We start from the raw sequence: 27,281 nt of genomic DNA on the forward strand, positions 1-27,281 counted from the left end.
CATCTGTGCTCACAGACTGGGGAGCAAGGGAAGCAAGGATTTCCACCCATTGTATTTAGGGAATGTCTTCACTGATTAAGAAGGCTCTTATGTAGAAGTCCTTTCCTGCATTTTCAGTTAAAATCTAGTTTTATTGCATTTCCATTGGGGACCATCTCAGTTAAGCCAGTATCAGCCCCATAGAGATTTCTGCTATGCTGGAAAGAGCAGAACTCTGCTCTACACAAGCATTGGATCACAAAATACAGCTATGGCTTTGACTAAATGAGAAGGATGTGCCACTTGCTGTGACAAAATGAGCTTCAATGTGACTGAAAAGAGTGAATATATGTGGCTATGCTGTTCACTCATCTGCATTTTACAAAATTGTCTCTTGGTTTTCTATTAGTGATGTGTGAACATATTAGCTGCATTTGTAGTGGATTTACTTTTTGCAGCAGTCATCAAAAATGTTTCTGAATGTTCACATTAAGTCATGATTATACACATGGGAATGACTACTAATATAGTAGGATTTAAAATTACCTTTCTGGATGATGATGAACATATAAGAGCTTTACACATCAGTAAAAATCCACATTGCCTGGAAAGTTAAGGAGCAAATGTATCTAGAAGAAAAAAAGAGGATGAATGTAGCACACAGGGCATATTTAGTCAATATTGCCACATGTAGATGGCAGAGGACAGTGCAAGGTTGTCATGCAGGGAATAGCTGCACTGAGGCAGTCCTCTGCAGAGACTCAGAAACCTTGAATTTCCTCTTGGAGTCCCTGCCTAGTGAGGCATGCTTGTGCTTCAGAAAGCCAAGCTGCTGGGTTTTCCTGGGAGCGCACTGTGGGGAGCCGCAGGCAGACCTGCCCAGGTGCTGCTGTCCTGTCCCCCGCTGCTTTCCCCGCTGTACCGCAGCCTGCAGCGGCCTCTGTTGGAAAATCGCCATCCCCCGAGCGCCTGAAGCCAGAGCTGTCCCCATCTCCCTGCTGCGCCACCATCCCTTGCTCCTGGGCTTCGCAGGGGACATTGTCCTTGCTCCTCAGGCTCTTCCAGGACACAGCCATTCCCCTGGTGCCCGGGGGCTTTCCCTTCATCACGGATTAACTATGCAGCATTTCTTCAGCAGTGAGGAAGCCTTTCCTCGTTTTCTGTGCTGCAGTAATGCTGACAACTGTAATGCCATGCAGAAACCCCAAGTATTAAAGGCAGCACATTTTTGCTTTTTGGATGTAAATTGATCCTCTCTGCAAAGATGTTTCAAATGTGTGGCACAGCTGGGGAAGCTCAGTATTCAGCAGGATCTCTCTGAAGTGATAAAAGTAGGGGGAGATTCTGGACTTGGTTCAGGTTAGGATATCTCAGCTTGCCCTGCTTTTTGTGACATCCAAGTGATGTATTTGATATGGCAGTGATAATATACAGAATGAGTGCTCTATTAATAACTCCCCTTTAACAGCCACTTAACCCAGAACCTTGGCTTGGCATTGCAGCCTCCACTGATAGTGCTCTCAGCAAGGGTACTGACAGCATGACTGGAAAGCTAATGAGATCCTGGGAACAAATGTTTGGCAAGATTGGCAACTTTTAGAGGTTTATTTCAGGTACAGTTTGTCCTGATGTAAGAGACTTGAAAAATATTTACCCCGTGTATTCTGGTTCTTTTTCACCTTTTCTCTAAGTTCTGTGACTGGAGTGATTTCCATACCAAGTTTGCAAGGGTGTTATTTGTCCCTTATTCTCTATCTCCTGTAATAAATCTATTCAGTTGTAACACTAGTAGAAATGCAGTCACTTGTTCTATCTTTTCTCTCCCTCTCTTTCTCCTCCCTCTCTTCTCCTCCCTCTCCCTCTCCCTCCTTTCTCTGAAATGCAGATCTCCATCTGAAGTATGTAGTGCCTCACTTGAAACAGTGCAGGCAGCTGACAGTCAGGCTCTGACACCTCTGATTCTGATTCTGCAAATTCTCAGTGTCTAAACTGCTTTAAAATCAGAGAGACTTAAGCATTCACTTAATGTTAATTGTATGTTCAAGTGCTTTGCAGAGCCCATGCTTTAAGAAATTGAATAGAACATGTATATTGGCAGCAGCTCTTGCCAATGCTGCAAGTAAAGTATTACAGTTTTATAGTCCTCAGCCTTTGCAATACTGCTGCAGGATTGAATTCTAACCTAGGTCAAAGCCTACAGTTTTATTCTTATCCTGGGATTTTTCCACCTTTTGTTGCATTTGCATTTTCTGTTGCATAACTAGTACTTTAGTTCTAAATTTTCTCAGGCTTTTTTTCCTCATTCCTTTACACTTACACTTAGAGTAGATGCCTGTAGGGAGAGGAAGAAGGAAGGGGAGTACAAGAAGTAAAATGAATCATGCCTGTGCATGAACAGGGATGTGGAAGCTATTTATACCAGTATAAATACCAGATTAGTAGGATTTAAAATGTTACTGCTCTGTAGGTTTTAAAAGGCCTTATAAACTCTAGGTTAGTTTTGATTCACTTTTTTTCAAGGTAGACTCATTTAAGAAGACAGATGTTTGCTTTAATTTCTAAGAAGATTTATAGCACCCAATGGTTTTCTTGGGCTCATAAACTATTTCTCTACCCACTGCTTGCTCTTTGAAGGAAGGGCTGTCTCACACTTGCCAAGGAGAAGTGGCCCTTGCTCCTGGCTCTCACTAGCTCTCAAGTGATTCATTGCAGATTGGTGAATCCCCAGACACATTTGGCAATCTGTTTGTATGATGCAGTCACTACTGATAGGGGTTTGCAATTCCCTATGGAAGAGGGTGGTCTTCTTGTCCTATTTCCTCTGTACTGTGCTTTTCTTTGTGTTATGTGGGGAAAATAGTTTATTTCTTCCTAAGTAAAATAGTAAATTTTTAAATTACGAATTTGCCAACAAATTTCTGGAAGAACACAAACAAAAGTTGTCAAGATGTATTGAAACATGCCCCTGTAGTTCTGAGGAAAGGTCTTTCCTGTCAGAGCAATCAACATAGTCCCAAAATGCACAATGCCATTCTGGAAGTTATTTCTTATACATAAACCCTTGGTCATGTTACCAACTGGCACACCTCTTTTATTAGGAAAATACTAAATACAAATTAATCTGCAAAGCAGTCTCTGGAGGAGAGCTCTCTTCTATTATTCCTTTCAGACTTCTAGCTCTGTGTGGTAGTAAAAAAAGCAAAAGAGGCCTTCTAGGCTTGTTTAGCACATGGACAATTCTGGTACGTGGAGAGCTCTGTGCTATATAGAAGTTAATTTCCTTATTATGTCCTAATCTAGGCAGTTTGATTCAGTTGATACCAGGTTTCCTTTGCAGATGTCTTAGAAAGAAAAAACATGTCTGTCTCTCTCAACATTTTGGCATACAGTTTATTCTTCTCTTGACGTGCTTTATTTTATCTGTTCTACATCAGACATGTTTTTTGCCTTGATGATTTTCTTGCCTGTGTGGTGAGAGCTAAATGTCAGTCAGTGTGCGTGGAAAATTACTTTTCTCTTGTGTAGATTACCTTGAAAACACTAAAGGTGCTGTTGGCAGTGGAATAGACTGATGACAGAGTTGAGGAAGGGATTCTTGCAGAACAGGGTGAAAACTGACTGCAGGCTTGCTCCAGGGGGGAGGCTCAAAACCCAGTACAGGCTATTTGTGGTGCATGCTGAGAGATGTTGCCGTTGTGGGAGAAGCATTTCTTAGTGAAAATTATTTGGGCAATGGTTAGGAAATGAACAAATATTCTTTATATCTCATGAGTGTACAACAGCCACAGGCCCTTTTATTTTAGTCATTTATTCAGGTCTGGAAGCAGAAGCTGCTGCCTGTTTTGGAGGGTGGTGGGCTTGAGGTGGCAATGTTCTCAGCTGGAATGTGTCCTCTGATTTGAGGATGAATGTGGTGTTGATGTCACAGAATCCTTTAGCTTGGAAAAGACCTTTGGGGTCACGGAGGCCACCTGTTAACCCAGCACAGCCAAGTCCACCACTAAACTGTGTCCCTGAGGGTCACAGCTACACTTGGTGTCTCAACGACTTCCCTGGGCAGCATGGTGCAGTTATGGATAAATCTTTCCAAGAAGAAATTTTCCCTCATATACAACCTAAACCTCCTCTGAAGCAGCTGCTGTCCAGTAGCTTTTTCTTGGGAGAAGAGAGCAATGACCCCCTGCCCTCAGCACCACCTCCTTTCAGGGAGTTGTAGAGAGCCAGAAGATCTTCCTGAGCCTCTTTCCTCCAGACTAAAGCCCCCACTTCCTTCAGCTGCTCCTCATAAGTCTTGTTCTCTAGACCCTTCACACTTCATTGCTGTTCTTTGGACACAGTTCAGCCTTTGTTAAATCAGTCCCTTGAAATGGATTTGAGCCTGGTGGTAATGCCACATATTTTCAATAATCCCAGTGGAAAGTCTGTGAAAAGAGAGGACTTGGCAAGTAATGCTGTCAGGAAATCTGGAAAAGAGGACATTTTCCATGTAGTGGTTATAGGTGTCAGGCAGAGACATCAATATGGGAAGTATATGTTGGATATTAGCATCTGGTGTGACATCACTGGAATATGGAGCAGCAAGGCTGGGGCAACAGTGTCTTTTGTCAGGATGATTAGTGGTTAAGCAAAGCAGTTGCAGGTATTAGGTTTCTGGCAGAACTGAAGTGCATCTAATAGGTGTTAAGGGCTTACCACACCACATTTTAAGGAAATAATGCAATGCTTTTTTCTATGGGAAGTAATTATCTTTGCACATAATCTGCTGTACTCATGACGTGATTCTAAGCTCCTGGGGAAATCTACACTTTATTCTCCTATAGTGCCATGATTTCATTTAAGGGGAAAAAACTCCCAACACCCCAGAAGCAGGCCCCAAACCAATGGATTTACTGGGATCTACATGTATTTAACACATATGAAGCTTAAATATTGTTATAATAAAGAAATTGCTACCGTTTCCTTTTTTCTTTTTGGGTGGACAAGGCTATAACATGGATGATTGGTTAGATCTTCGTGGAGTAGATTTTAGTTGAAGGTATCTGTAGAGGTCTGCTAGTCTTGGGTTTGAAAGGTTGGAGTGCAATTCCTCACAGACTGTCTGAGCCCTGTGCTGCTTATAGATGATTTATAAGGGACTGTAATAATTTTGTAGCTCTCACGGAATGAGTCCATGAAAATATTGAGCTGATGCCTCGCTGAATGGAGTCACACACAGAAGAAAAGAATGCAAGTCTGAAGGTGAAGATCAATGAAGATCAATGCAGGGAAATCTATGTAGTACTTTATTTCTTTATTCTGTTTCTCTCATGCTCAGGAATGAAACAAGTGCTGTCCTTGAAGCACTGACCATTGAGTGGTAACTTTATCATTCCTCTCTCTCCCTTTTTCACCTGTGTGTCAAGAACAGTGGATGAATATTTTCAAATCAAAAGAGCTGCTCTGCAGGGTTATTTTACTATGTGAGGGGCATGTCCAAGTGTGCAGAATTTCACAGATTAAACCCACAGGTTTTCACTTTCGTGTGCCTAAAAGCATGATTTATAAAGAACTAATTTTGCCTGACTTGTTTCAAAATGCAAATCCATTTTCATCTTACTTACAGAAATGCATATTTGAGTTCTATATCATCACAATTCATCTTCAGACTCAACATATTTGTAGGAAAAAGGTGACTAAGATGAAAATTAAGCTCTCTTCAGTCTAACTGGAAATTAAGCCAATTTCAGTGATATTCTTAAGTACCTCAATCATAACAAATAGTGTCAGTTTCTAGCAGTATTGCTGTCAAGTAAGAGATTTTTTTGTAAATCAACCTTTTTAATTCACTAGCTATAAAGGATTATATAATAACAGCATTATATCAAATAAAGGAAAATCAGTGTCTCTGGAGACAAGCAATAGGACACCAGGGCTGTCATCTTTATAAGTCTGGTTCAACCCCAGCATGGGGCCAGCAGTCCCCTCCCTGCAGGGCTTTGACAGGAGATGTGTTTTTCCTTGGATGGATGGTTCAGCACGAGGAGAGGCTGCCTGCTGGGGCTCTGGGCTCTCATCCCTGGAAGCATGCAAGCCTCAGAGCTGTGGCTGATGTAATCTACAGCTCCAAATTGACCAGGAGGTTGGATTTGATGTCTTCCAAATAATGTTTTTACTCTTCTGTGGTAAACCTTGCTATTCCAAGGTGTTACATTTGTGTGATGGACATCTTGAAATAACTTGACTGCAGAGCTTGTCCTGTTACAGAAGAGACAAGAAGTTTTCTCTGCCTCTGTATCCCCCCTCATCATGACAGTGATGACAAACTGGTATTCTGCTCTCAGTGCCATTTTCTCCGCTGTGTGTCTCTATCAGGAACCACATTTTCAGCTTGCTGCTGCTGTGGTATCTCTTCTACCTGCATACTGAAATTCAGTTCTGAACTGTCATCGCTTAATGGATTGGCAGGCAGAGATTTTTCCACAGCAGACAATTTCCTTTGGTGAAAATATGGGATGTGCACATGTATGTGTGTGGTACCCATGTGACATTAGCTGCTGGGCATAACACAGATCCTGACTTAGTGTTCCAAGTTCACCAGCACTCATTTTCACTAGATTTATCCTTTCCAGAGCAGAGAAACTGCAAGAAAGTGCTGGTTGCTGGAGCAAAATCAGCCAGATCGTATCTGACTTCCTGTGCTTGCTCTTTTCCTCCAAAAAGCTCTGCCACACCCCCTTAATCAGGGTGGCAGCTTGGTCTCACTGCTGAACTGAGCTGCCTGATCCGTGTTGTCTTCTCATGAGCTCCTTGAGAAGGATTTGGAGCAGGACTGGTGGGGACTCAGGGCTGCAGGCTGCTGCATGCCACTGCTGTCACCTGCCCAGGACCACCTGGACCCAAGAGGGGCTCGGGCCACCTAAGTCCTGGAGCCATTCAGGGAAAGGAACGTTTATTTTGCACATTAGTGTTTTCTTTACCCATGCCTAATTCACAGGCACAGTGATATTTTTTGGTTGCCTGGCAACCAGCTGGGGGCATTTTGGATGGAAGGTGGGACTTTAGAATATGGATTTGGGGTTTTTTTCAGGCAGTGTCACAATAGGTGTTACTATGTTCAGGTTTGCATGTATTGCTGCATCTCTATTTGAAATATTTATTAGGAGCTCTACAAATGCCCTTGCCTGCTTGGGCAGAGCTTGGAAGAGCCTATGCTTAGCAGACTCTGTGAAAACCATCCCCCAAAAGCTCTGCTCCTGCAACTTTGTCCTGTCCTGAACTTCCCCATCTTGACCCCCGAGCACACACTAATGGTAGCATGGAGCTAATGTGATTGGCTGGTGGAACTAGAATGGATAATTGTTAGAAGTATGTGGCATACTTTTTTTTCTCCATCAATAAGAATGGCTTCTAGAATATGTGTGTTACTTAAATCCCAGTTAATAATTTTTTTTCCAGTAGGGTGTGGCTATTCAGCAATATATTGAGGTCAAATGCTTGGTGGGTTTTCATGCACATGTCAGGGAGAGAGAATTGTCATTTTTGTCCACCTAAGATTTTTTTTTTCTGATAAGCAATTTAGTTAAAAGCTTGGTCTGAATTACAGACGTTTGCTACTAGCTAATGTTTGGGTTCTGTCTTCTCTCTAGAGAGCCTGTGCTTTGCAGGTATTATCATTGTTTGACTCTTCAGAGGTAATTCAGCACCATGTAGTGCTGCTTTTCTCCCATACTTCTGGAAGTGAAGTGAGAGAACATTTAATTTGCCTGACATGCTCCTCTGCCACTCATGATGGACAAAATCAGCTGAGAAGCTGACATGCTGCAGTCCTACATTTGTACTTACAAGTTTTTAATCTGGAGATCCTTGGCTCTGAAAAAGTGAAAAAGCTCTGAAAAAAAAAAGTGAAAAAGCTCTGAAAAAGACTTGTTTCCCCTTTAAAACCTACAGGTTAATTAATCATGGTTGCAGAATGGTGTTGTAGGCAGCTTCCTACAACCTTTGATTAATAGTAAGTGCTGATATGGGGAATATGTTACAGCAAGCAGGATCACATCTGACAAGTCATCATGGCTGCTCACTGCTCTGCACTGTGAGCAGTTTTTACCCCCAAAATGTGTTGACCTGATCCTCTGCTGTTAAATTCTGAAGTTATGGTTGCTGCCTTGCAATGTACATGATGCATCCAACTCTCAGTTTGTGACTCTGGGATGCATACACAAGCTGAGACTGCTGGGCAGGCAATTAGATCGCTTCCCTCTCCCATTTTTTGTTGGTTCTTTTTTTTTTTTTTCCCTAAGCAAAATGTTTTAAGTATCAGATGTGCAAATTTGTCAGTGACTGCAAATTTTGTCCACATCTAATCAGCAGTGTGATTATTTTTAAACAAATGATACTGAATTTAAAAGAGTCTGGATTCTGAACTTTGTGATTAAATATTTAAGGAAAAAGTTGACTAAATTAATTCAATGAACTGCAGCGCCAGAACACTGCTCTCAGGGAAAATATGGTCCCATTTTTTTTTCTCATTAGGTGCTTTCATAAGCAAATGATACTTTTCTGGATTCATCTTCCTCGTATTTCACTAGACTTTAAATCAAGCCCTTCTTGTGAGGATCTTCCACACTTTTGATGTGTGAACCATTTATCTCTGCATGTAAAATCATATAAAATAAAACAAATTCTTGTTCATATCTTAAAAAAAAAAACAACCCACAAACAAAAAATCCACCTAAATGAGGAAAAGTACCCTCTGCTTTTTGAATTTCTTTTTGTGTCCGTTCCCCATCTACACTAGGGCAAAGCTAGGAATGTCAAGTGACTAGCATTAAAAATATTTTCATAGTGCTTACCTGAAAGGCAGTTGCATAACACTTATTTTTGTATTATAATTTTCTCTGACATTTCTAAGTAAAGAATCCATGAAACTCCAAATCAAAGAATAAATGCATCAAAATTTGAGTCACAGGCTCCACAAGACTTAATTTCTGGTGTTTAAAGAGATACTTGTCCATAAATCTTTCAGCTTGCTTGATGGACGTCGTTTTGAAACACTACAGTTTTTTTTCTCACTAGAGATAGAAATTCCTGCAAAGTGCAACTGAGTATGTTACAGATTGCAAGGGAGTCCTGTTGTTTTGAGGTAGAAGATTGTGCTTGATGCCTCTTTATGTTAGGACTGAGTCTGGCAGAGTGTGTTAGGGCTTTTTCAGTGCCTGAGTTGAGTTGGTGTTAAAGAGAAAAGGGTTTGTAGCACCTTCCTCTCTGAGCCATGGAGGGAAAGATGGGCATGATGTCAATAGGGAGTGCTTGTAATTAATTGTGGGTCTTTTCATGACACATAACGAGAGCTTTGTCCTCAATTCAGAGCTATTTTTGATACTGACTCAGAATGGGCTAACACTGAGATTTATCACCAGCCTACATCCTTTCCTGTTCCTACCATCAGAGTACATCCTCTTAACTGTAAATGCAATGAAATACTAGTTTGTAAAAGCAAAGCCACCCCGGTAATCACACTGAATTGTTCCCTTAACCCTTGTCAGTGGAAGGTAAACAGATGACTGAATGCTACCCTAGCACTGTAAAAATTAATTCTCCAGAAATATTGATAGGATGCTTATGGTAAAGTGGTGCCTTTGAGATGGGCCAGACCAAGCAGCAGTAAAGTATCAAGAATGTTATACCTGTTCTATCTTGACAATACAGCCCTGATAGCACTGAGGTTTTAAAATTTAATAGAAGTGAATGTTTATTATCTGTTCAAGTACAGTCTAAAATAGTGAAGGCCTTTCTTACCACTCTTCACTCTGTGAACTGACACACAGCTCTGAGAAATAAATCTCTTTAAATGCCATAAAAGGACCATATTTTGACATGATAAAAGATAACTCCTCCAAGGTGAAGACAATATAAACTCTAAGTTGGCAAGATGGAGACTGAAACATAGGAACAAGGGGCAATTTTTTCTTTATCACAATTGAAGAGTCTTGGAAAAGATACTGGAGGCTTTGTCTCTCAAGTGCCCTGTCTGTTATTCTTGAAACATAGCCCACCAAATGCTGCTTTTAATTTCCTGAATTGACTCATTAGAGCAGAACAACAGTATAAAAGACACAAATTACATTAGCAGAATCATGAAATTAGTACAATTATCATATGTGCAAGCTATATCCATCTCTGCTGCCTTTTTCAGTACTGACTGGTACCTGCAAATATTTCAAGGCTAAGATGCTCACTGACAGAAACTGCTGGTCCTTAAAGCTGCATGATGTAAAATTCCTGTTAGGGCTGAAAAGCATTCCTGGGATCAGGAACAGTAATCCCATCATGTAATAGGATTGATATAAATATAATCCTATTACTAAACCATGTGCTTGCATGTCAGAATGAGCAGTGAATAAAGGCTAGAAGATGTTTGAGACATGTTGCTCTTTCAAAACAGATAATCAATGTGCACCACTGTAGTATGCAGTGATTTTAAAAAGTGGATTTTGGTGTAGACAGCAACTTCTTGCTGTAAATTAATTTTGCTAAAAGTTCTGAGCTGTCAGTTCTTGGAGTTTGTTTCCCATCTCTTTGGTCCTCCAGCTGTATTAAAAAGAATGCTGGAAAGATTTATTTTTAGTGAACCTCGTTTCCCATGATAGATGCACAACAACAAATGATACCCTGTGAAATAGACCCCTATAAAGTGTCAGAAGGGAGAAATCATCTAACTGTGAAGAATATGCCATTGTATGCAGCTGATAAGAATAAAGCTAAGTGGCTTGTGTCATGTCACTGCCTCAGCTATAGTATATTAATCCCTTCACAGTGTAAAACCAGCAAGCACTTGCTGAAAGCCAAGCATGCAGGGTGACTGACCTGGATTGCTGAGTCTCTTGAACTGTAGGCATGAAGAGGTTAGCAAATTAACTGCCTCTGCCCTTTCCTGACACATTAATCTTCCAAAGAAGACACTGTGAATGTTTTATGCGCACATCATGCCCAAGAAGTGCTGGCAGTAGCTTTTTTTGGCCCACTTCTTGCCATCAGTCTTGAGGTAAGAGGCACCCAAAAAGGAACCACACTCCAGTTTTTCTAGTTTTGAAGCCTGAATCAATATTAAAGTTTTAGAGTAGACCAGCAAATTTCCTTTGGAAGTTTCATTTCTGAAAACACACCAGATTTCAGATTTCTTCATGTACCTTCATGATTTTTTTTGGAAGTAGTGTTAAATATGTTTTTTGGATACAGTGCAACATGCTTTTGTTCTGTCTATCCACTATAACATTCTACCATGTTAATCTGACCTTGGTGATCAAGCTCCTAAACTATGCCCTCATAAGTAAGCATGCATGCAAGCATATTTATGAATGCAAATGCTTTTTTAATTTTAGTTAAATAAGGAGGAGGTGAGACTGATTTAGCTGCTCAGCCTTTGACATGCTCTTTCCAGTTCAGGGTCTGCCCAGACTTGTGGAATTGTTGGGCTGCTGCCACCACCCTGATTCCTCTTGCTGTCTTCAGGGGGCAATGTCCACTCCAGGTGGGAGTACCTTTGAATTATCATCACCATATCATTTTCTGAAAGCAGGAGCAAAAAGTACTGAAAAAACCCTCCTGGTGCATGACACTTGAACACCTAGAGGTGGATCTGTCTCCTCTCCTGAGTAGAAAACCTTTTTCCAGATTTTGTCTCAGTAATGAGATACTCTGCAAACACCCCAAGACTGATAGACATTGAGGATGTACATTAATTACATTGCTATCTTGAGTTGTCTTGATTTCAGTTTTTATCTTCTATACTTGGGAGATTTAATACAATAGGAAGAGACAATCTCTCAGGAGAAAATTTCAATGATCTAAGCAGAAAATAGATTTATATTCTTCCTAAAGGTAACATCGGAAAAGAGACAGAGAAAAGCTTAAGAGAAAAGACTAAATTCCACGTCTTTTAAATCTCAGATAAATACTTACAATCTCAATACTGCCAGGTCCCTAGAATATTTCATTTAGCACATTCAAATTTTATACTTTCATCCTGAAGCAGCCTATTTTGCATCATTACAATCTGGACATAAGGATGTAGTTTTGCAGGTGGGATATTGGAGGAAATGGTTCTCTGGCGTTTGTGTGATTTATGTTAAAAGCTAATATTAGGTGAATGTGTATTATTTCACAAATCTCACACCTTTCCTAAACCTAGCTGAGGTTTGTCTTCATCATACTTGAATTATCTCCCAAAGTAAATATATGATTTATCTGTGGTGACAAATGCTGCCTTGGCTTTGTGGTTCCTATTATGTTAATGGATCACACTTTGCTGGAAAATGCCTTTTCTGAAATGGCCTGTCCTTGTTCAACAGCACTGAATTATTGTTTTACTAGCTTTAGTTTCATCTCATAATTAACTTTCAAATGCCCTGCAGGAACATAAGGAACAACAAACTCATTTTACAGTAACCTGTAAATAAAACCATTTCCAAAATTGACATTTAATACAAAGCAATAGTGCAATTTGCTGTCACTATAGTCAGTCATGAAATTAATTACCCACGGGTATGAAATATTGATGAATAACTAACATTACCTCACTTAAGTTTTTGGTTTTTTTGTATATGCTTTGCAGAAGGGTGTCTGGGATAAGGGCAAGAGAAGGGAGCAGAACAGATATCAAGGGTTCAAGCAAGTGTGGGGTTAAGATTGAAAATAAAAGTAGTGAGAATATCAGTTTCACAGATCAGGAGGAAACAGATCTCAGTTTGATTGATGATAGTGTTATTTTTTCTGCATTAACAAGATTTAACTTTTTACTGCTGGAGAGGAGCAGGACATAAACCTCAGGACCAGTGAAGGCAGGGCTGGGCTGTGGTTTCCATTATAGATTCGGGGTCTTTGTGTGAGGGTTGGGTTTGAGGTTTTCTTTTGGTTTAGTATTTCAAAGCAGAGAATTATTGGATTAGTGTTCCCTATTTTACTTATGTTAGGATGCTCTTTCTGTTCCAATAAGCTTTTGCAGTTTGAGAAACCAGCATGTTTGAAAGCTCTAGTTCTTGAACCAAGTGTGCTGAGGTTTTCCTCTACTGCCACTGCAAGCAGCTGTTTAAAAAATAAGGATAAATAAAGAAGACCCTTGGCAAAAGCAATACTTAAAGAAGAGGTATTTATGCACCTCTTAATTTAATTTATACACTACCAGATATATCTTCCCTGAGAAACCAATCTTAGATGAAGAAGTCTTGCAAGCATGTGTTGCTGTGTTAAATGTGTTAGAGACTGAGGATGTAACTTCATGCTTCAAAGCCATGCTGTTACCATTACAAGTCAGTTCTGTGGAGTCTTACACTGCAATTAGCATTTTAAAATATCAGGCCTAGCTAAGTTGTAAGAATGATGATCTTACTTGAAAAAATACCCCAGAAATGCCAGTGTAATCTACACATTCCAGGAGGGAATAGGGAAAGGTTTTGCAGGAAAAAAAAAGGGAAATTTTTATAAAGAGTTGATTGGGTTGGTTTCTTTAATTTTATTAGACTATCATACTGCTGAGTTTTTTACCTGTAAAGACATGGAGGAAAAGTCAAATTCTGATAATGTGAATGCAACTCACATCCCACTGGTAGGTATTGTTTCTCCAGCCATCTAATCAGGAGCTAATTTCCACAAAACAAGTAGTGATACAGTAGGAATGTGAACAGAGAGGAGCAAGGTCCTTGTTATCATTTCCTTCAGACTGTACTGAAGATAAGCTTATCTAAGGGTTTTGCACATGGAGTCAGATTTGATTGTGGCCTTCACTAAAGAGATATTTTCTTCCACTCCCACTGAGAGCTCTTCTTAAGAAATAAGAATAAAACAAACAGGTGCAGATTACTGACAAAAAAATGTTATACAAAACCAGTGTATTGCTTAATCTTAGTTATATCCTTTTGTCTGTAGTGATTGCACTGATTGCAGTGCAGCTCTTCTGCTGGTGTGATGTGCATGGAAAAGCCAGTTCCACATAAAGCTGAGGCCTGACCCTTTGAGTTGCTGAGTGTTCAAAACTTCCATTGAATGCACTGAAAACATTTGTGTCTAATCAACTTCAATCATGTGGGGGTCTCAATAATTGCTTTCTGTGACTGACAGTTTGTGTAACCCATGTTCATGATTGATTACAACCAGGAGATTGCTTAATTTACTCAACAGCTCTTTTCACTGACAAATGTGTAGCAACCCCACAGAACACTTCTCATAATTAAATGCCCTTTCAACATGAATTATAAAACATGGTATTGTGAAACATGGAGAACAGCTGGTCAAAGACAAGTGCTTTGGGAACATTTCTGAATTTAGGGCTTTTTAAAAATATAGATTTATTTAATCTTCTCAGTATTAATCTATACAAACCAAAATATTAGAATTTCTTTTAGTCCCCTTTTAAAAATTCATTTGTTCTCATCTGTTCTTCTTCTGTTCTTTTTATAAGTGTATACTAGTTGATTTCTCTCTCAAATGGATTCCTTCTGCTCAGATTCTGAAGCACTTTCTCCACTAAATGCCTACAAACAAGTAAACCCAGACTTCCTTACAGTATATTCAGATATCACAAAATAGTTGTACTGCCAATATTTACAGCTTTTAGCCCATTTGTGTTATGATTGCAATAGTGAACTCATCTCAATGAGAAGCTTAGTGGGCTTCTGCTTATTACTTCAGCTAAGTTCTGCACTCTGTGTTGGCAGATAGAAGCAAGTTGTTGCTACTGAAGTTGCATGTATGCCATCAAAAAAGATAATAATTTCCCTTTTTTGACAATTTTTTTGGCAATTTTTCCCCACTGAAGAGGTTAATACCCAGAAAATAATTCCTGAGTACTTTGTGGCATGTCAATGTGACTAAATTGTGAAGGGTGAAGTAATGTAGAAAAGTTCATGGTGAAATTTTTCTAAGCCAAAATTGATCTCTACAGGCTAAGATGGTTTCCACTTAGACTGTGACATAATTTGGTAGCTGTCTTGGGTGACAATAGTTTTTTTAAGGGCTTTCTGTTTGTTTTCTTGTTTTGTTAGCTCCTTAGCTGAAATAAAAAACCCCAAAGGTAAAACAATGCAGTTAATTCACAGATCATTGACACAACACTAGAAGTCAAGTAAATTGTGGATGTTTTTTTCCTTCTCCTCTCTTAACTCCAAATTCCTCTTACCCATTATTCAGCCTAAAAATCTTCCTACTATATCTTGCAGTTGTACTCTCAGTTAGGACTTTGAAGTATTGTCTTTCAGTGTCTTCCAGTGATACTTTTTGCATATCTGAGAAGTTGCAGATTAAATGCAATTCAAATTGCAGAGTTTATAGCGGATACCTTTTATTTGAGAAATCTAGGAATTATTTATAAAAACATCAAGAAAAATGGAGTTTTGCTTAGCAAAATATCTGGGAAATTGAGATTTATCTCCTTGAGCTACAATGGATTATGAATTGGTCTGTCAAAACCTCATCATGCCTTTCAGCAGCCAGCTGCTGGAGGGTCCAGTCACGCCCCTTCCAAGGTGTGTGTGTTGATATTTAATTAATTAGCAATGGAAACATCTGCCTTCAAACAAGGCCTCTGTCTTGAGACAGCTTCTGGTGAGCTCTGTTCAGACACAATTAACAATAAGCAGAAAATCGTCTTTCCAGTTGACGTGTTGTAAATTAGGACAGATAACACTCGTCTGTCACCTGTGTTGGTTTGATTAAAGCATATTTTAGACAGTGATACAGAGAACCTTAATTATTGTATTACATGTGGTGGTGGTGTGTGATGGTGACACTTTTTAAGCACGTTGCAGCAGAACAAGGATTTATTTCATGAATCTCTTTTTACGAAGCAAAAATTATATATACAGTGTCAATATTAATGTTTTCTCACAAGATTTGCTCCCAAGTTCTGCAGTCTTGGCAAACTTGGAGGAACATCACATTGATTTCTTGTTGTTTTTTTGGGTTTTTTTTTTTATATTTATTCCAAACATCCCTGGGCTCATGATCTGTTCAAAATGCTCCAGCTACCAATCTAAACTGCTGGTTGTTAGCACACACCCAAAGCCATCCAGCTTTTCTAACCAGAAATCCCAGCAAGTAGGCAGATAGCCAACTTGCCATCTATGGTGAGAGCACACATCTTTTAAATCAGTATCAATTCTGTTGTATAAACAGAAATATTTCGTGCACAGAATCTGGAAAAGGAGGCCTGGATGGTGCAGGGTCAGTGTGGAGGGGCAGTGGAGAGCAGCCTGCAGGACTGACTCGGTGTGAATAGGGGATACATGGTTATTTATGCAAGTACTATTCCTGTGATGCTGCTCTGTGGGGGCAAAGAAACCTGGAGAATATCTGTGCTAGTGTTGTTTTAACTGCTTCCAGCAGGATGTGCTGCAGCTGGTGTGTTAGAGCCTTTCCTTTGCAGGAGCAAGCTCTGAAGGTGATGGAGCTGGTGCTGGTCCTGTAGCATTTACTGCACTGTGCAGAACAAAACCTGTCATGTGGTTAATAAGCTATTTCAGAAAAAAAAAATAATTCCCAAACTCTCCAAGTGCATAACCTTAAAGAAATTTTAATTAATGTCAGCAGGGAAATCTCTGTGAGGGAAAAAGCATGGAACTGTAAAGTGTTTGTTCTGGTTTCACAAAGCCTTTCTGCCTCTCCCCTCCCCAGCTGGTTTCCTCCACAGATAAAATACACAGTCTCCAAATGCAGAGAGATAAATATTGGCAGCTCTCAGGTTTGCTTTTCATCCCATGCCTGATGGGAAAATGCCAGTCAGTTTTCAAGCTTTTCCAAGTGAGCCTTTAGGGGCTTATTCACCAGACTTTGAATTTCTGGTAAACTGTTCCCTGCAGCTTTGGTCGTGAGACACAAAATTAATTTGTATCCTTTTTTTGGTTTTGGATTTGCTGCCTATATTTATTATGAGCAAATTCTTAGAGGGATGTTTTTTTTGTATGGAGCTGGTTTTGTTTGGTTTTTTAACTCTCTGGAGCTTTATTCAGACTGTTATAGGCAGCCTTTTTAAGGCATACCCTCTAACATGTCTGTTACTTACTGACAAACCTTATCTTCTTGTTTCCATTAGAATATCCATTAAGCTTTCTCAAATGTTTGTGGATGAGAGGTGATTTTTTTGCCGCATTTTATGAATGCTAATGAATCACTATTGTCAGGCCAAAAAGGTGCATTAATTATTGTCAATATGACTATAAAACAGGATAGGTGAAAGGATATTGTACAAATAAACCCCAAAAGACTCTAACTCAAAAATTTTCAGCCGCTGCTTGATGTGTTGGTTTATAACAACAAATTTAGGTAAAGGAAGTGGTATTGGTTTTCAAGAGAGCCACATATGCATATTATGCCTTAAGTAGGGCAGCCCCTGAAAAAATAACTATTTCCATGATAGGAACAGCTAAAACATTTAATAAGAAGAAAATTGCAATGTAAGGAATTGAAGTTCTATCTGCCTCATTTCACTGCACTGCACATACCACATTTAAATGAGTCTATGATAGGAACCATGCTGCATTTTCAACTGATTAACCTTTTATTTTTTTTTTTTCTCTAGGGAAGCCTTTTTGCTTCTATCACACTGGGGGGCTTTCCATCTATGTAATTCAGTGGGATAAAGTGCAGACACGCAAATAAAGGCCTGAATGAGCTGATGCCTGATAGTTGGCCACGTATTTGTTGTTTATCCAAGGAAAATTAAGAGATTCAAGTGAAACTAACTTTGTTTTTACGAGTGGTTTGTCTCCTCTGGGTCATGTTAGTTGAACTGAGAGCACTCACAGAGAGCCCTGCTGTTCACAAGTGTTGTGACTGGGGGTCACTTCCCCCTGTCAGAGCTCTCAGTTACTTGGGCTGCTCTTTTACCAGAAAAAAAAAAGATTATGGTGATTTTTAAACACTGCTGTCATTCCAAGAACTTTAGAGTCTTCCTCACTGATACCTTCCTTGTGTTTTCATCTTTAATTGTGACAAGTCTTTTGTAGTAAGACATGACAAGTTTTTTCCTTATTAACTACTTCCATTGTAATTTAGGACCCTATTCTTATATGAAGGGACTTATTTCCTACTCCTGTAGAGACTATTATATCAGAAACATAGATCTGTTGGTTTTAAAGGGGGATTACATTTTTCCTTTTAAGATTTTGATTACATATATTTATGTAGCATTATGAACCACTCCAATTCCTTAATATAAGCACAAGATTATTAATTGTATATCACTTGTGTAGAGTCTTATAAAACTGGTGTTTTGTAAGGGCTGATGGTATGTGTTTGATGGGAAATAGTGGTAAAACAGGTGACAGACTTGCAGCTAATTCATAAATTTCCGTGTGGTGAAGAGCCATTAATCTAATTCCTTCTTCATAGTCAGGTCATAACTCCTCTGCTGCTATTAGACAAAAAACCTCAAGTGAAGGAGAGCACCAAGGAGATGTAGGAACAAAACCACATCCTTACTGACGCTCCTTCAAAGAATAGCCAGATGGTTCAGGAGGCTCCTCCACACACTGCTTAGATCTGATCTAGAGACCTCAGTCCAGCTTTCTACTGGTACTCTGTAGTGCTTTCTGACCTCATTATCATCACCATTTTATTTAAATTCCAAGTGTTTAAATGGGAGGGCTCTAGGCTTGCCAGAGTGCTGATTTTGTCATCATTTTTAGCGGTAAGCATTTTATGCTTTAGGACACAAGGTTATCTGAACTGTGCAAGGCTTAAAGGATGCATCTGGAGGACAGTATAGGTTTGAAAAATGGATAAGCTGGCCTGGCCTGACCTGTGCTTTCTACTGGGAGCAGTTCTGCAGTGAATTGCCCTTCAAGGGAAAGCATTATCTGTGAGGTAGTGGGAATTCTGTGAGCAGGTAACTATTAGAGGAAACATAATTCTGAGCTCACGGACTAAGTGGGAATGTTTTTACTCCTCATGGAGGACATTTTATCCATTCTTACAAGCTGTGCTGTTATTTCAAAAGATTTGTTTTTCTGGAACCTGAGTACCTTTGCTCTGACAGGATCAGCATTTTGGCTGTATTAAAAGTGCTATGAGGAGGAGATGTGCCACAGATAACTTTGCAGCTCTGCACAAGAAGGGGAAGAAGGGAGACAGCAGCTTCATAGCAGTGAAATCTGCCCATCAGGGTTTCACAGTTGTGCAGTATGGTTAAGACCAACAGGCTTATGGTTAGAAAATAAATCAGCAGGTGCTAAATAATTTTATAAGACAGATAATGCATTACTAAATTTTAAAACATAGCATTTTTCCTTATGCCTTTGATTTTTCCCTTTTATCAGAGGGAGATGCAGATTTCTTGAGATTTCTTGTTGCCCTTCTGAGTTGGCTTGAAAATATTTCAGTTTTATATCTTCTACACATCTCCCAAGGATGTCATAATAAAATAGCTGACTGTACTGGAGTTAAAAGATGGCTGTTTCAGTAATTCTAAGAAGAAAAGATGCACTTCATGAAATAATTAAATGGGAACAATCATGGATTAACTGAACTTAATCTGATAAAGACAATTCAATACCTAATTAGTGTCTTGTCTTGCATGTTTTGAAGCTTGAGGTTCATCATTAATGAAAGTAATTAAGTGAACAAGTATTTTATCACCAAGAGCATCCTGAGGGAAGGGGACAGGTTGGCAGTGGAGGAAGAGGACAAAGGCATGGCTGGATCAATAACATGCAGTTCTGCCTTTCCTAATGACAACTATTCTTCACCCAATTACAATTGCTTTGATAGCATCCAGGGAATCTAAGTTGAAGTGAAGTGTGCAGGGATAAATTGAGATGCAGGCTTTCCACAATAATCTTGGGAAGGTGATGGCTGTGTTTTGACTGGACACTTTTTTGTTGCTTAGAGAACTTACAGTAAGTTATGTAACTTATTAGAGCTTGACCAAGGGACAGACTGAGTAGGCTCTGCTTGGCAATTCATCATGTAGTTCTGATTATCTCTTGACAGCCACAGTTAAGTTGCAAATTAGTATGGCAGCACATGATTGTCTGCAAATGATTTGCCTTTGTATTGTCATTCTTTCTTCATTATATAAGAGGTTATTTGCCAATTGTCTCTCTTACAAAGTGAAAAGAATCTGCACCTTACTTAAAAAAAAATCCTGAAACTATGTAGATAAAGGCAAAGAGCAAGATACCGACCTCTGTTGCATTTGCTAGTCAAAGCACTTAGTAGGTGGGGTTAAAGTATTCAAAGGTATTTTGATGAATATTACATTTTGAACATGGAACAGCCATTACAAATTCTAGATTTCACAGACCTGAAAACAAAGATCCATATGATAAGACTAAAATTTAATACTTAGTGCCCACTGAGCCTGAACCATTCAGAAAGACCAAGGAATTGGTAGCATGTAAGATGAGGAAATACAGAAAGTGTGCATTAGTTTTGGAGAATCTTTGTGCACAGAAACACAACTAACTCTCAAATACCACCTAGTAACTTATGTCCTAACCAAGGATGAATTTGCATTGGGGAGATGATGGCAACAAGCAAAGCTGCACATCTTTGCCCTGCAGCTGGAACATATATTGAAAGTAGATGATAGTTGCTCATGAAGGTCTGGTTATAAATGTCTGTGCTGGAGCTGAGGAACAGGGGACATTTCTGAAAAAAATTGATCTTTGTTTGGATACCTTTTAGCATCAAAAGATGTTTGGGCAAAGGCTTTTAGTCTAGCAATCTATACTGGGATCCGTGACATCCATTAGATGTCTTTGGAGAAGAGAACAGAAAAGCAAAACCAATAAACACAGGAGCTTCATGAGGAGGAGCTGTAGAGCTCAGCTTGAGAGAAAATTATGAGAAAAGGGGATACTTTGAGAATCCAGACATAATTGGGATATAATTTGCAACTGGGCAGTAAACACTTGAGTCATTCCCAGCAAGCCAGAAACTCCCTGTGGTAGTGTGACTCAGAAATGAAGGCATTTGTAAGTATTTCCATGGCAATATTCTCCTCCACAGCTCTTATTCATCTCTTGCAGCAGTGCACAGTGTTCTTTAGAAAGGCAGAGCCTGTGGCAATAAACAGGTAGTTCTGTCAGCCCTGGTAAAAATGTCTGAAATAACAGAAGCCCTTGGTGTTAAAGACCCTTTTCCCTCCTTTTTTGAGGTACAGCTGTTTATAAGGCCTGGGCTTGGAAACAAGGTGATTTTTCAAGTATTAACTAATGGTGTTTTCAAAAAAGCTGGGGAAGAATCAGGATGGGGGTGTAAATAACTGGCAAGCAGAGAAGAGCAAATGATTATCAAGTTCATCTCATATACCTGTCATAGGGACTCCTGTCTGTTGTGGACCATGAGTGACTGGCATATCTGAGGAAGGCCTAAGGTAGAAGGAAAAGAAATAAAACAAGTGAAGCAAAGGACCAGCTTTTACAGTTCACTGAAAAATAAAGATTTTGCAGAAATGTGAGTTTTATAGCTCATTGATCCTTAAACTATTTTTGACACTCTAATGGCATATTGATTCAAAATGTTGTTACATAGGGAAAAATGACATAGAACTGCAAAATGGTTGCTAAATTATTGAATAAATAATTATTATGGGTTCATGAGCTTTTGAGGACTTCAAGCTATATTCTTCTTCTGGTTTTGGCTGGGGTAGAGTTAATTTTCTTCATAGTGGCTGGCATGGGGCTGTGTTTTGGATTTGTGCTGAGCACAGTGATGATAACAGAGAGATGTTTTTGTTGTTCTGAGCAGGACTTGCACAGAGCCAAGGTCTTTTCTGCTTTTCCTACTGACACTGGTGAGGAAGTTGGGAGTGCTTGGGAGGGTGGAAGGAGACACAGCCAGGACAGGTGACCCAAAGTGACCAAAGGATATTCCAGACCATGTGACATCATGCTCTGTAGATAAAGCTGAGGGTAAGAAGGAGGAAGGAGGGAACATTTGAAGTGCTGGTGTTTGCCTTCCCAAGCACCTGTTTTGTGTGTTTGGGCTCTGCCCTCCTGGAGATGGATGAACACCTGCCTACCCATGGGGAGCAGTGAATTATTTCCTTGTTTTGCTTTGCCTGTGTGTGCAGATTTTGTTTTCTCTGTTAAACTCAATCCACTGGCTTTTACCTTTCCAATTCTCTCCCTGATCCCACTGGTGGGGGGATGAGTGAATCTGTGCGTGGGGCTTGGCTGCTAGCTGGGGTTAAACCATGACAGTTATAAAATGAGATTATTTCACAAGAAAATTCTTGTTGAAAGTTCTACTTGCTGTTGCCAAAATCTCTGTCACAGCAATTAACCCGTGTAATGGTGCACTGGTAGGGGATCACTGAAGTGAACTGTAGTTGTCCCAGACTGCAAAATGCCTGACATGCCTGTGCTGTCTGGGAGAAAATATGACAAAAGCAAAGGGGTTTTGAAACCATTCCAATGGGTGTATTGCTGAATGTGATGTCTTAGAAGCAGAGAATATGCTGAGTCACTCTTTGGGCACTAATGGTATAATTTAGAGACCATCTTTATCTCCCCTTTATCACTGCTTTAGGAGAGAATTCATCACTTGGTGAAATGTCTGTTTCTCCATTTCGTTGAGAAGTAGAGGAGCATGTGGGAGGGTCTTTAAAGTCTTGTGAGCTTTTTGCACATTGGCATCTCTACAATGTGGGGTCTGTAAGGGAAGGAACCAGCATGGCTCTGCAGAATCCACGGCCAGGAGGAATGAGGGGCATGAGCTTGGCCCTGGCACGTTGAGATCCTGTGACATTACTCTGACAAATCTAGCTCAGGTTGTCTCAATTGATGTCTTCAGAAAACTTTGAACAGTTAATGTGTGGGACCTCTGAAAGGTCCCAGCTGTGCCTTACAGCTGGAGTTGTGGTTGGGTGTACACACGTGATGAGGAATGATGATTTCCTGTTGTGGGTGACACGCTGCACTGGCTGCTGGCTGCCTTCAGACATTGCTTGTTGCCCTCTCCCTGAATGTGTTCAGTGCTTCAGGTAAAGGATAAATAGTGAATTTACAGTAGTTATAGTGACAAGAAACCCATTTGTGTTTCCTGTAGTTATGACTGCTGGCAGTGATGGCCAGTGCATGATCTGGAGAAAGCCTGCATCCAGCTAGTGCCATATGGTTCAGTGTTATGGAGTTAAAATATTAATGAACATATTTCTTAATACACCACTTGCCAAGTGAAGACTAAGTGCATGTAAAATATATAAGTATAAAATATTTTTATTTATAATTGTCCATATACTCCATCTTTTTACAGAGGTGTTTATAAATCACATTTTGAACCTGTGCATAGAAAAGATCTTATATTTGGTGCATCTTTACATTTCAGGATCTAAAAATTAGAACTTTCCATTATGAAATCTAAAATAAGGCTGACAGTTTTAAGTATTATTAGTGGAGCCTTTCTGCAGTAACTAGAGAGCCAGTTTAAGGAATAAGCAGAAGGAAATTCAGTCTGGCAGTTAGGTGTCTAGTGATTTCATCTTTAATGAAAGAAAAGAAAGATGATTCTATTAATGACTAATGCCCTCACTAGTTTAAAATTCTTGCAAATTTGTTAATAGCTTGAGTATCCTTAAAAAACATTAGTGGAGGCAGGCTGTTTTGTCCATGTACCTTAATTTAATTTTAGCTTAGTTAAATGGTTGACAACATTGGCACTTTTAAAAGATCATAATAAAAGAATGTGCATGCAGATTTAATCAACAGCATAAGATTGATATGTTAGAAATGGTACAGTTTGGATACACTTGAGAAGGATGTGTTGAAAGGAGAGCGGAAGAAACAGTTGATTGTCTAAGCTGTTCCATGCCTATTAGAAAATTTTGTTTTCTTTGAGAATTCCCAATATATTTAACTTCTAAAAGTTAAATTTCTTCAAATCCTTCCTGATTTTGACTATTTTTGTGGTTGTGGACATGTACAGATGTGTGGTTCTTAATCTGCATGAAATCTATGGAAAAGCTGAAAATCACACATTTAAACCCAAGCTTCTCTGATAAATTGAATAACTAGTTACAAGTGTAGCAACAAAGTATGCCTTGTTAAAATGTTTTTGAATTCTTTCTAAGTTTTTATAATTTTTTTTTAGTTACTATGAAAGAGGATATCGGTTTGACCTGTTGTAAACACTTTCCCACCACTAATGAATTTGATTTGCTAATTGTCATTACAGAAGGAACTGTAGATTATTTTCTTTTGAAACCTGGGAGAATGCTAAGAAAGTCTTACTCTTTTTAAATTCTCTGAATAGGTTATGTAAGTGCAATAACTTCCCTCATTTTGTCTGCCTGTTGGGCCTTTTTATTTAATCAAAATGCAGCAGAAGAGTATGAGGGAAAACTGCAACATTAAAATGAGCAACAGCTTTCTTGGATAAATAGGAACAACTCCACTTTATTTCTGCTTTATATCCAATCAACTTCAGTGGTTGTTCATAACTGAGTTACATCTCTCCAAATCCATCATTGGGGTGGAAAGTGCCAGGGTACAATTATCTAATAGTTGGCAAGTTTGCAATGCTCCATACCCATAACTTCTTTTTATTTAAAAGTTTATTTGATCTTTAAATAAAAGAGAAAAACAATATGGCTCTGCAGTTTTAATGGCAACAATAACATTCCCCAGAGGATGCCCTATGTCTCTTAGTTAACCTCAAATTTCTCTCTTCATCATATTATAAAATGTTAATAAGATTTCTTCCCTAAAACCTACTGTGAGAACATAAACATTTTTGGGGAAGTTTGAAAAGTTCTCAAAAACATAGGCCAAAAAATACTGAAGTAGCTTAGTCTAGCCCACAAGAAAATGAGGATTCTCAGAAAAAAAAATTTGTAAGTTCAGTTGTGAGATTTTGTACTATGAAATAATTAGCTGTTGATAGAAAAATTTAATCAATAGAAAGGGAACTGATTTTACAGAAGAAATTAAGTTTTGTATTTTGTTCTCTCTCTCTGCATTATCACAATGACTTGATAAAATACAGAAGAACCAAGTCTACTACTAAGAACCAAGTCCTAAATTTATGGTGTCTTTTTAGTACACATACCTGTGGGAAATTTTGTGTGGTTGGATTTTGCAGCCCTTCTGCTTAAAAGAAGTTGTCATGGCTTTGCAGTTTATTAAGCAAGAGATAACAGCAACAATATTTAAAAAAATAATTATTAAATTGATTTTTATTGTGACTCGAGATGGTACCTCTGTCTTCAAAAGGGAAGAATTACTTTGCATTTGATAATGGCTGGTTACCAGAATAGACAGAAGCATGTTTTCTTGAATGCAATTTTTTGTACCAAGAACTTCAGGTTAGAAAATACAGCACATCTAAAGGATGCTGTAGAGAAAAGGTATCAGTAATCTTTGGATTGTGTCTGTGGGTCTGTGCCAAGGGAAGGTGGGTCCTGAGCCAGCCCAAGGAGAATTAGGAAGCTGAAGACCATCACACATCTGGATGACTGACATGTTATGGCACTTAGCAAAAGAAGACACCTCTTTGAAATGAACTTATGTGACCTGAGAAATTTATTGGTGGGAAAACAAATGAATGTGAAGAATGAACTCATTCTCTTGCTATCAGGGAAACTAAAGCAGCCATGAACCTGAAAGTAATGATGAACATAACTCAGAAGGTTTTGTACAAATAAGCATTCAACTGCCTAGAAAGCAATAAGAGCAGAGGTGCACTGAAATTTAATGAAAACTATTTCAAAGTTCAGAAGTTTATTCAGGTTGTGCTGGAGTTGCTAGAGTTCAAGAAATGGTTAATATGAAAGAGTTGTTCATCCTTTCCTAAAGATGGCATCAAATTTCAAATGCAATGCTAATCCACAAATGGGAAGATTTAATTGCATTTAGATCTAAGAAAAGTAAAGAGGAATAAAGATGTGTGCTTAAGTGCTCTGTTAATAGAATGTAATGCAGCAGAAGAATATCAGTGGCAGGGCAATATGCTTGTGTATTGTATCCCATTCTCACAGAAATATTTCCACCCTGTGCAATTTCCCACAAGGAATTTAAGCTTTGCTTCTGTTGAGTGTTGAGGTACAACTTATGGATTCTTTGCTCCCCAGTTTGAGCCCCTAACTATGCACCAGCTGTCTAAAACTGGACATCATAAAGCAAGAATTAATTGATTAGCTGAGACAAGCTTCAGTCTTAATGAGAACTTGTGTTAAGATAGATGACTGGGCTTTATCTGGAGCAAAGAATACACTGGTCACCATGTTCGCTACACTCTGACAGGAGGAATTTGCAGGAAGCATTGGTGCTGTTGTCTTGGTTACTGTCATGCTCTTGCCACGAACCATAGGGCTGGCATGACCTCATCTGCACATGTGAATTGTGATCCAAAAAGTGCTGAAAGGCTGTTCTTTGTTCTTATGACTGCAGTTTTAGATTGTATTGTGCATAGCCAAATTTCAGTGTTAACATTGGAAAGTTGATGCTTTGTCATTTTGTTCTTTCTAGGCAGACGTATGCCACTTACTAAATTGTTAAATATGTCTTTTAGTCCAAAAGGATATTAATTATTTTTATATTTAGTTACTATTCTTTTTAATAGATGCTACTACGTATTAGGGAAGATATTATTTTCTGTCCAGGCTAATGTCTCTGCCTAGGACAGTTCCTGCTTTCTGTTCCCACAGTATCTGAGCAGCTCATATCACACTGCACTTATCTCCTCTGTGATTGTGCCTTTGCCCTGAGTCACAGAGAAAGGGCAGGAACAGGGTGTTGGCTCCAGAGGACCACTGGGTGACTCCAATGGGATGTCTAGAAAACTGTCAGTACAACACTCAGTTATCCCTGCCCATATCTTTTCTGAGTAGCTGATGGCCATAGTGGGACATAATTGTGTTTATTTCTAATTGATATTACTGGTGCATGCCTGATTTTATTCCTTTTTCATGCTCTCAGAAGTAAAAACAGCAAATCAGTCCTAAGGGAGACCTGCATGAAGGTGTCCAGGATAGTAACATAAATGAAGCTGCTGAATGAATAGCAAACTCTTTTGTAGAAGAGTACTTTTGTCCTCTATACCTTTATTGATGAACTAATCAGATTGGACAGGCTCCAAATTCCCAGACCAGACAAAGAAACTTTGCAAAGAATGAAACAGTGCCTGTGAGCTCAGAGGAATGCACACTGATTAAATCAGGTTAAGACAAAGGCTTATGGACAGCCATTTCATCTGCTCCCAATTATGGCAGGTACTTAGAACAAGTGGGCCTCCCAAAACTTGCAAGAAAAACTTGCCTGTAGGTCCTATGCATTTCTTTCTTACCCTTTTCCTCTTGTCTTTCCTTAAACAAATAACTTTAAGTTTAGAAGAGT

The 27,281-nt window shown here is 39.1% G+C and overlaps 1 protein-coding gene across 4 annotated transcripts in view; it reads right to left on the reverse strand.

Annotated features, from left to right (window-relative positions):
* Positions 1-27,281, reverse strand: part of RASGEF1A (RasGEF domain family member 1A) — a 145,684-nt gene that overhangs the window by 93,175 nt on the left and 25,228 nt on the right. Inside the window, exon 2 of one of the 4 annotated variants that reach the window (XM_054515531.1) lies at positions 526-608. The exons of 2 other annotated variants lie outside the window; for them this stretch is intronic. In XM_054515531.1, the coding sequence (XP_054371506.1) occupies positions 526-564 (39 nt within the window). In that variant the 5' untranslated portion in view covers positions 565-608. Of the gene's footprint in view, positions 1-525; positions 609-27,281 lie in introns of those variants that run through there. One more of the 4 variants, XM_036385257.2, reaches the window with a different exon arrangement.

The sequence above is a fragment of the Molothrus ater genome, chromosome 8 (assembly GCF_012460135.2).
Source record: "Molothrus ater isolate BHLD 08-10-18 breed brown headed cowbird chromosome 8, BPBGC_Mater_1.1, whole genome shotgun sequence".
Classification (NCBI taxonomy): Eukaryota; Metazoa; Chordata; class Aves; order Passeriformes; family Icteridae; genus Molothrus; species Molothrus ater.